Source organism: Pseudomyrmex gracilis, unplaced genomic scaffold, assembly GCF_002006095.1.
Source record: "Pseudomyrmex gracilis isolate BER0280 unplaced genomic scaffold, ASM200609v1 scaffold_313, whole genome shotgun sequence".
NCBI lineage: Eukaryota > Metazoa > Arthropoda > Insecta > Hymenoptera > Formicidae > Pseudomyrmex > Pseudomyrmex gracilis.
The window spans coordinates 1-9,927 of NW_018020897.1; the positions used below are offsets into that span (position 1 = coordinate 1).

Below are 9,927 nucleotides of genomic sequence, written 5' to 3' on the forward strand. Positions count from 1 at the left end.
AACTATACGTATTATTAAAATTCGTGATCGCCGAAAATTGTGCGCTTCTTACTATTTTTAATAATTGATTCTGAAAAAACTACTTGCTCGAAAAATCTAAAATTTTGGAATTTTATTATATTTTACAGGTACAACCTAAATACCAAAAATTAGTAAAATCGGAAACGTCAAGGTTTGAAAATAATCTTTTACTGGGCGATTTGACGTGGAATGACCCGAAAGCAAGAAACTGAACTGACTCAGTCGATAACGTCGCGATATTAGAAGACTATTATAAGTTGAAGAAAGTGACGTTAGGGCCATTTCTACAATGAGCTGCAAGAGATGGCAACTACTGAGAGAAAAATGCTATTTCCAGTTGCGGTTGCCAGAGGAAAGTTGGTCTCCCGCACGGTGTAAAGCCTCTTGCACAATGGAAGGAATAGCGATAGCGATAGAAATAACACAGTTTTAGACACAGAATTTCAACTCGTCGGAAATTTTATCGCTATTGCTTATTTTGATTTTCTGATCTGCATTGATACATGTGTATTTTTGTATGTTAGATTCCGCTGTTCCTACCGTTATTTATAAATATAAACTCTTTACAACTGGTATTATTTATATCGCTATCGCTATTCCGTCCATTGTGCAAGGGGCTTCAGATAGTAAGGTGGTCCGACTTATATACCCTCACTACAAAATTGCTGTGACGATAAGTAGGAACTTTGACGATCTTCCGATAGAAGTGCTAGTGAGACACGCGTACCGCAGTAAGACGTACATAGCTATACTTGTTACTTGTTTTGTTACGCGTTATCCACGTGTATAATTGCGTTGTAACTACAACTGAACACGAAAGTTTATGAAGAAGTTTATAGACGATATTTGTGTGTGTGTGTGTGTGTGTGTGTGTGTGTGTGTGTGTGTGTGTGTGTGTGATGCCTTACACTAATTTACATTTACAAAACAGTTTTAAAAAATAGACACGAGACATAACTGGCTGAGTTTCTTCTTTATGCCCATTGAGCCATTACAACATAGAATAGAATAGTTCTATTCTATTCTCCACGTGTTTTACATTTGCTTTGTGATTATTTTATATTTTTATTAAAATATAGTGTTATATAATTTAAATATGGGAAGACAGTGCAGTGTTTCCGGTTGTTTAAATAAACAATTAAAAGTAAAAAAAGTCACTTTTTTCAAGGCACCAAAATCTATTGATACTAGAAACAAATGGTCAAGACTTTTGGGTTGTTTATTAACAGAAAATTCATACATATGCGAACAACATTTTCACTCATCGGATATAAAAAGTGCAGAAACTGTAAACGATGCTGCTGGCAATGTTTTGTATAATGTAAGTTTGTTTGTGCATTATTATATTATGATTATTATCTCTTTGGAAATAGCAATTTTAATATTATTTAATTAGAGAGATACAAAAATATTTAAAATTTATCCTATTTTAAGATAGATTTTTAATGTTTATTACATTTTAGTATCAGTTCAAGAAGAAAATTTTACTAAAAGATGCTTTGCCTTTTAAGCATAATAATTCATCAATTGATGAACATAAAGACGTTGCTACAAAAATGATTACACTTGATTCTAATGAAAAGACAGAATCAGAATTATGTAATGAAAACATGAATTGTCATACAGAATCATATAATGAAATCGAAATGGAACAGACAGTCATGAACTGTCAAGAAGAATCATCTAAATCTAATCTAATTAATCTAATCAAAGAAATTGAAATAAAACAGACAGTGAACAGTTGTATTACATCTGATGAAATAGAAGACAGTTTATATGATAAAATTATAAAACAGGAAGTTGTCATCAAATTTCCTAGATCAGAATGGGGAGTACATTGTTGTTTAAGGAAAAAGTTGCTTGTTTTTTCGGTAATAGAAATAATGCCCGATTCATGTAGTGGAAATGTGATGATACCAATATATACAAAACAGGTATTTGAATATAATAATAATACGTGTTTATAATTTTAGTTAAATTTTTAATTGTAATTCACTCAAATATGTAGCAAAAATGTATATATATTTAATATTAAAATTTATAGGTGATTTTAAATAGCAACTGTGAAATAAAATTACTTTTTTTGGGAAAGAATTTTGAGATAGAATGTGCAAGAAGTAAGCCAAAATCTGCTCAAGATATAGAAAATTTAATTGCAGAAATAGATGCATTACAAACTTGTCTCGGGGGTCCATCCATAAAATACTACCGAAATATTCGCCCAGAGTGTGCTTATAGGGATCAAGTTGCATGGAGACACAAGAAATGTCCAATTATTGTAACTGCAGGAAGTGTCTGTACTTACTGTGTATCATTGCATAAAACTTTATCACAAAATGTAGACTTTCAGAGAAGGAATAAATTACGAGTAAGACTACCCGCGTCACCAACAGTAAAATCCAAAATACAAAATCTTTTTAATCAGAAACGTGTACTGCAGCAGCAGTTAAATAGAAACCAGAAGAAATTAAGTAATCTATCTGAAGAACTTAATAAAGTCCACGAACGTCTTTTGAATATGAAGTAGATGACGCTAGATGAAGAATTAAGAAAGGTGTCATCCAAGACCACAATCCTTCCACACAATAAGGTAAAATATTTTTATATTTTTATTTTACTATTTGAGTATAACTTTTATTTTATCTTGGGTTCTATTGTCTTGCTTATTGTTTGCTTGCATGTTTTTCTTTAGATTTTGTTAATTAAAGAGTGTTTTGCCTTTGGCAAAGCTACGAAAGGGCGGCGTTACAGCCATGAATGGCTTCTTCTTTGTTTACTATTGTATATACAAAATTCAGCTGCATACAATATGCTTAGAAATAATAATGTACTGCCTTTGCCTGCAAAATCAACTATATGCAAATATTTGCATGCATCAAAGACAGGTTGTGGTTTTGATAAGCAATTCTTTGAACTTTTTAAAAAGCAACTACAATGTTATCCGGAAATTGCTAGAAATGGTATCCTATGTTTTGATGAAGTACTAGTGCGAACAAGTATTGAAGTAGATGTGAAAAAAAAAAAACTATGACGTTCAATGAGCTGCAAAGTTTTGGAGACATATATAAAGAAAACAATAACATAAATACACAAGCAGATCATGCATTAGTTTTCATGTTTTCTTCAATGATGTACAATTTCCACCAACCAGTTCCCAGCAAACACAGAATATAACTGCTATATAACATAGAAGTAACAGCGTGATATACGTTATATAACAGCTGTTATACTCTATTAACATCAATGTTATGTAATTTTGTTTTATAAATGTAATATAATTATGTTATATATCTATTATATTGCTTGTTATTAGCTGGTAATGACATTATAACTTTTATATAACATTTCTGTAACTATATAACAATTATATTACATTCTACTTACATGTTATATTCATATTATATAACTGCAATATACGATAAGTAGGAAATTACAACTAACATAGATGTTACGTGCAACGACCATGTTATATTACATGTTACATTTGTTTTATTACGACAATGTTGCTATTATATATCTGTGTTTGCTGGGTTGCGATGTTCGGATCTAAAGGAACTACATCTTCATTTTCTTACTAGCAAATTAAACCAAGATTGTCTAGAGATTGCAACATTTTAAAATAAAATTAATTATCAATTAAAATTAATAATCAATTGTACTCAACTTAATACAATCTTTATGAGACATGTATTATTTTAGAAATTTTTCGGAATGATTTGTCAAGCTGGTTGCCAGAATGATCATCCAACATTCCCAACATTCATGCAACTGTATCATTTATTATCAATATATACAATTTTAAAGCCACCAAAATTTGGGAATTGTACAGTTTGCAATTTAACGGAAGAAGAAAAACCAAAACTAAGTTTGAAAAAATTTAGACATAGTTTCAAAGAAAAAAATATATCACACAAACAACAGCATATAAACAATTTTTACAGAAGAAACTAGATCATTTAATTCGATATACAAAATGGGAATGCGATGATGTAATCGAGGACGATTGTGGAATAGATGACGTAATGTCGTGTATAATATATTACATAACAGGATACATATGTAAGCAAATGCTAAAAACAAGCAAATGTGAAATTTGCAAAAAGGCGTTTTCCTCTTGCTATGATAATTTAATTGTTGGATATAAAGAAACAGACTTGGTAGATTTAAAGTCTCGGGGTGGACTTATTCATCCAAATATACATTTGGTGCGAATGTTTCAAAAAATTGAAATGTATTTTCAGAAACATTGATTCACTAAATATGTACTTTTTTATTGTACAAGACATACTTGAGAAGAGTGACATTCTTACATTTCCTTGTAAAGAACATAAAGCATACGTTATTTCTTATGCTTTACATTATTATATTACGGTTAGAATGCGTCAATATGCAAAGATTAAAAATAGAAAAGATAAATAAATTAGGTAGTGTGGAAAAAAAGAAGGAGGTAAAATTGTATAATACATAAAAAAACTAAAAATAGTATAACTTTTGTAACAATAGTATAATACATAAAATTAATTATTAAATAAATATTTTTTTACTTTTAACAATTATTGATGTGTTTTTATTCTAAACGTCTGCAAAATGATTTTTTCATAGTTTTTAACATTGAGCGTGATACCTATTTATGTAGTAATCATCTTAACTGCGTTCCGTTTCATGTATATGCGCGCATTTATCTATATACATTACGTAAACTACAGATCATTCACACATGTACATAAAACGGAACGCATCCTTACACGTAGTAGTAATGCATATCACCACAGTGTGTGAATAGTGAGTACTACTACATACATATAATCTCACCGATAGTACGCGTGTTTCACTAGCCACCTATAGCCTCTTGCACAATGGACGGAATAGCGATAGCGATAAAAATAATAAAAGTTTTAAAGAGTTTATATTTAAAAATAAAGGTAGGAACAGCGGAATCTAACATACAAAAATACACATGTATCAATGCAGATCAGAAAATCGGAATAAGCAATAGCGATAAAATTTCCGACGAGTTGGAATTCTGTGTTAAAAACTGTGTTATTTCTATTGCTATCGCTATTCCTTTCATTGTGCAAGGGGCTTATCGGACGATATTTGAAGATCCTACTTAAGAGAGTACTGGATACCGACTATAGAGACCTGTAGACCGACGTTTTTATAACCTAAATTTCTTTATTTTCTAATTTTATTTACTGCATTAAAAGGATGCTGAACCACTGGCAAAAGTCCGCTCAGCTGCTACTCAACCGCTACGCTATCGGGTAGGTGGCGCCATCTCTCGGGACCAAGTCAAACCAAAACAAGGATAGATAACATGAGAGAGACAAGGATAGACATATGTTTCTCTCTGACGCTTCTGCTAAAATTGTACTAATCGTATTTAGAATTTTTCTTGTCTCACAAGACTTCAAAATCTTTTTTGAAGCACTTAAAATATTTGTCTATGTTTCTAGATTGGGATAAAGATATTTTTATCTGGATTTATATGGCCAGAGAGAAGCCTGAGAACGGCCATGCCATTGTAGTTTCTTACGACGGTTTCAGCCGCTGGTTTTAGCCGTATTTCCACAAAAGTGGAATTCAAAGGCCGTTTTACATTAAACGCAAGTCTCAGATCTCGTGGAATTGACCAATTGCAGAGTCAAATCAGCCAATCGACCAACGTGATTGATCAGTTCCACGAGACCTGCGACTTGAGTTTCGTGGAGAACGACCTTTGAGTTCCACTTTTGTGGAAATACGGCTAAAACCAGCGGCTGAAACCGTCGTAAGAAACTACAATGGCATGGCCGCTCTCAGGCTTCTCTCTGATATGGCCAATTTTGCATATAAAGTAAAAATGTAGTTTCTGTAATAACAGTCTAAAAACTTTTTTTTGTTTTTCTTAAATTTTTAGGCTTTATCCCATTCTTTACTATATTTTCTTTATTTCTGGAGAAACATTTTTTATTCCGATTTATAGTTTTCACAAAAAATTCCAAATACGACATGAGGGTAAAACAGGACGGTTCAGCATTCTCTTAAAAGCGCTTTTACAGAAGCAAATAAATGTACAAAACCATATAAAACTTTTGAAAATGGGTATATAATGCTTTTTTGAACTCTTTTTTTCATTTATAATGATAGTATATGATATCAGATATACATCATTACACTATGACGTTGTTCTCATCAATTAGATAGTCAAACCATAATCTGAATGTCTCATTAGATTCGTTTTTGTCGTACTTGTGGCGCTTGTTCATTGTAAATATGTACATAAGCTTAGAAATAATTCTACATATATGAATATATAGTGAGGTTATAGAAGGAAACTGTATAAGAAAAACTTTTTGTTGAAGTTTGACATTCCAAAGAGTTAGCGCACTGTCTTAGCACAATTTACTTATTTCTAGAGAAGCGTTTTCAATTTGATGCAGTAAATACGACTCAGAACGTGAAAAAAGAAACGTCGGTTTACAGCTCTCTATAGTCGGTATCCAGTACCCTCTTAAGATCACAGGAGTGGGGATAGAGTCGGACCACCTTACTATCTTACACCGTGGTCTCCCGTCAAGTTGGATTGCATCAGCCGTATCGGTTGGATGTGCGTAGTGAATATTTTTGGACAATTGTCGGTGTTTTACACCACTTTCTTTATTATTATCTTTAATTTAAACAAATGTACAACTCCGTGGCTTGGCGTCAGGAACCCAATCCACGGTTTCAAACCTGTTATCAAAAAGACAGAATGGGGTATGGACTAGTTTTATAGGTCCACTGAGCCAAAAGAGCACCAAACCAAACCAAACCAGAGGAAAGTTGGTCAACTTTTAAACTTTGATAACAACTACAGCCAAGTGCAAATAGCACTTTTCTTCTAGTAATTGTCATCTTTCGCAATTGGCGACGAAACATTTGCGACTCAGTGTAAAATAACCCTTATTATAAGAAGACGGAATGACGCAACTTTTAACTTTTGTCAGCAGAAATGTAGAATGTGACAAGAGGTTTACAGAGAGGTGTAGAATTCTTGAAAGTGGTTAGATTCTTTGCTAAAAACATTTTGATTTAGCAAAGATTCAAACCAAGAAATAAAAATTATAAGCTAGTTCAGGTTGGCTGCTCTCACGCATGTTTCTCTGGTAGTAACCGTTGATTGTTGATCTCTCTCGTCACACACGCCGATGTGGGAACAAGTTACCGATTTGAACGGATGTATAATGTGAGAGAGATTGATTAATTTTTTAAACTTTATTTCGTAAAACAAAATCTCTTTAGTTGAGCGTTTGTGGTCTTTGCGTTGCATGTCATTTAAAATTTCAACTATATGAGTGAAACTTTAAGAATTCCGATTGATAGATAACCTTGTTATACTGATGTGCTTCTCGTTGCTCCAAATAGTAATATCGAAATATGTACGTAATTTTCTCCGGCGATGATATACGATTTCAACGAATATCTGGTGTATGTAAATTAATAAATTCCTCATTTTCAGAATACAATCGTCTTGTGAAAGTGATAGCGTGAAGTGTGTGATTCGTAACACAAGGTATATAAATTTGAATTAGAAAAATTTAATAATATGGCTAGTGCAACGGTTGCAAGTAGTACTTGTACAAAAAATGGGGATGATACGGAGACAGATAAACAACTGAAGGAAAGAGCCGAAAGGAATCGTCAGAAAGCTCTTCTGTTAAAAAAGTCCAAAGTTGTAACCCATCCATATAAGAGGTATGTAATAAAATACATACTGTGTATGTATATAAAAATTATGAACATTTGATAATACAAAATAGAAATATTACTTGTTTTCAATACTTGATGTTTTGTGAAAATTTATTTTTTGTCAGAGAAAATGGCGATTCCACAAGTGGAAGATCTCTGAAAGTTCAAGGCCAACGTGTTATTGACAGTGGCGGTGGATTTCTGATAGAAGAAGATGACGAATTGGAACGAGAAATGGTATATGTCATTTTAGAATACGATATAATTGTCACATTATTTAGAATAATGCATAAATATATTTAATTAGTTGAGGATTGCAACGGAACCAGAACCTACTATTGGTAAATTTAACGAGTGTGAGGAGTGTCAACAAAAATTCAGCGATTCGTATCTTTTGCAAACGTTTGATCTGTCTGTCTGTGATAAGTGCAGGTGCGATATAACGCAACTTGTAACACACACATAGCTTTATACGTATCAATATGTATATAGCTCTTGTGGCTCTCTTTGCATCTCAGTTTGAACAAATAATATTATACAATGTTTTAGAGATAAGGAAGGAAAACACTCTTTGATCACCAAAACAGAGGCTAAACAAGAGTATTTATTGAAGGATTGCGATCTCGATAAGCGGGGGCCCGCATTAAGATATATCGTACGAAAGAATCCTCACAATGCGAATTGGGGTGAGATGAAGTTGTACTTACATTTGCAGATAGAGCAAAGAGCTCTAGAGGTCTGGGGTTCGGAGGAGAATTTGATGAAAGAGAAAGAGATGCGCGATCTAAAGCGCGAAGGAGTTAAGATAAAAAAATTTAACAAGAAGGTATACTTCTTTCTCAACTAGTTATTGTAAAATAGTTTTATTTACATAAAATTAACTTTATCGTTTTTGATACAATATTAAGATCAAGCAGCTGCGAATGCAAGTAAGAAGTTCACTGTATGATAAAACAACAAAGGCTTCCCACGTTCATGAATTTGCTGACGACACGTATAACGAAGAGGATGATAATTATACTCATACTTGTGTAACGTGTGGTTACGAAGAAACATACGAAAAGATGTAACATTTAAATAGTATTTGCACGCACAGCACAACTTTATGTGTGAATTGAGGATATTTTATACAAAAACTCTCGAATATGTTAAAAGTGTCTCGAAAATTTACAAATTTATTAAAACAGTTTTTTAAATTTCATTCTGGATCGAATATTTTATACTCTGATGATCATGAATATTTATCTAACCTATGAATGTTTTTTTACAGAAAAGTCATTAATGCAATTAATATATATATATATGTATGTATATACAATAATTTTTTAATAAAATAATTCGAATCGAAGAATGAATTTAATGTCTGTATAAAAATATTATATAACTAAAATGCATAATTGTTTTATTTCTTAAATACTTTTCTAACGCACAGAAAGTATAATAAATTAGAATGTGATAAGTTCTGGTGTTTTTAAGCTAAATCAGAATGTTTTTAGCGCGCGCGAAGGCTTAAACCACTTTCGAGAATTCTAAACCTGTAAACCTCTTCTCACATTCTACATTTCTGTTCGCTGGAATTTGCCGATAAAGCAGATAGATATTTAATGCCACTTTCTTCAACTTATACTTTTCTAATACGGCGAAGTTATCGGCTGAGTCGATTCACCTCTCTCCTGGTAGAGGCCTTGTCACTTTCTGTGATCCTGGTAACACATTTGGAATTTAGCCCGTAGCGGCCGACTTTCTCGCTTAAATCTGCAGCGAAAAATGGTTACATCTCTCACACATTAATCATAGAAAATAAATAAAATTTTCCATACCAATGCTTTAGAACTTTCGCTAAAAATGAATAACGAAATTCTTAAAGTTATAAAAATTTAAGTTTTTTTGTGAAAGAACTGTTATATAGTCTAGAATTGAAAGAAACAAGTTGTGTTGTCTACGTTCTCTTTATCGTCTCAAGAAAAAATCTGTATTTTATTTATAAACTTATTTTATATTTTTTTGAAATTAACCACTATATGTTTATCTTTTACAAGTAGGATTCACTTTAGATTAAACGCTGTTGAGCGTTCGACAGGTTTCGTTGCATAATTCAGTATATCTTTCGATGTAGTAATATTTCCACAGCCTTTAATATTTATAAAACGCATTGTGAGCTTGACTACCAAATCGTTCAAGCTCTTAAAAATTCAA

At 32.1% G+C, this 9,927-nt stretch overlaps 2 protein-coding genes across 5 annotated transcripts; both read left to right on the top strand.

Annotated features, from left to right (window-relative positions):
* The first annotated feature begins 989 nt into the window (after window positions 1–989).
* On the top strand, window positions 990–4,271 carry LOC109859996. Of its 3 annotated transcripts, none has more exons than XM_020438800.1 (4): window positions 990–1,342; window positions 1,485–1,955; window positions 2,066–2,611; window positions 3,721–4,271. In XM_020438800.1, exons 1-3 carry the CDS (start codon window positions 1,118–1,120, stop codon window positions 2,546–2,548), a joined length of 1,179 nt encoding a protein of 392 aa, XP_020294389.1. In that variant the 5' UTR covers window positions 990–1,117; the 3' UTR covers window positions 2,549–2,611; window positions 3,721–4,271. The 3 variants fall into 3 exon arrangements, with proteins under 3 accessions (XP_020294389.1, XP_020294388.1, XP_020294390.1); XM_020438799.1 differs by lacking the exon at window positions 3,721–4,271 and adding an exon at window positions 2,714–2,779; XM_020438801.1 differs by lacking the exon at window positions 3,721–4,271 and adding an exon at window positions 2,714–2,779 and having other exon boundaries at window positions 2,181–2,611.
* Window positions 4,272–6,579: 2,308 nt separating this feature from the next.
* On the top strand, window positions 6,580–9,080 carry LOC109859983 (DNA repair protein complementing XP-A cells homolog). 2 transcript variants are annotated; one of them, XM_020438768.1, is made up of 6 exons: window positions 6,580–7,421; window positions 7,502–7,737; window positions 7,857–7,968; window positions 8,039–8,163; window positions 8,281–8,557; window positions 8,640–9,080. In XM_020438768.1, the coding sequence occupies exons 2-6, from the start codon at window positions 7,589–7,591 to the stop codon at window positions 8,799–8,801; spliced, it is 825 nt and encodes a 274-aa protein (XP_020294357.1). In that variant the 5' UTR covers window positions 6,580–7,421; window positions 7,502–7,588; the 3' UTR covers window positions 8,802–9,080. The 2 variants fall into 2 exon arrangements, with proteins under 2 accessions (XP_020294357.1, XP_020294358.1); XM_020438769.1 differs by having other exon boundaries at window positions 6,580–7,228.
* The last annotated feature ends 847 nt before the right edge of the window (window positions 9,081–9,927 follow it).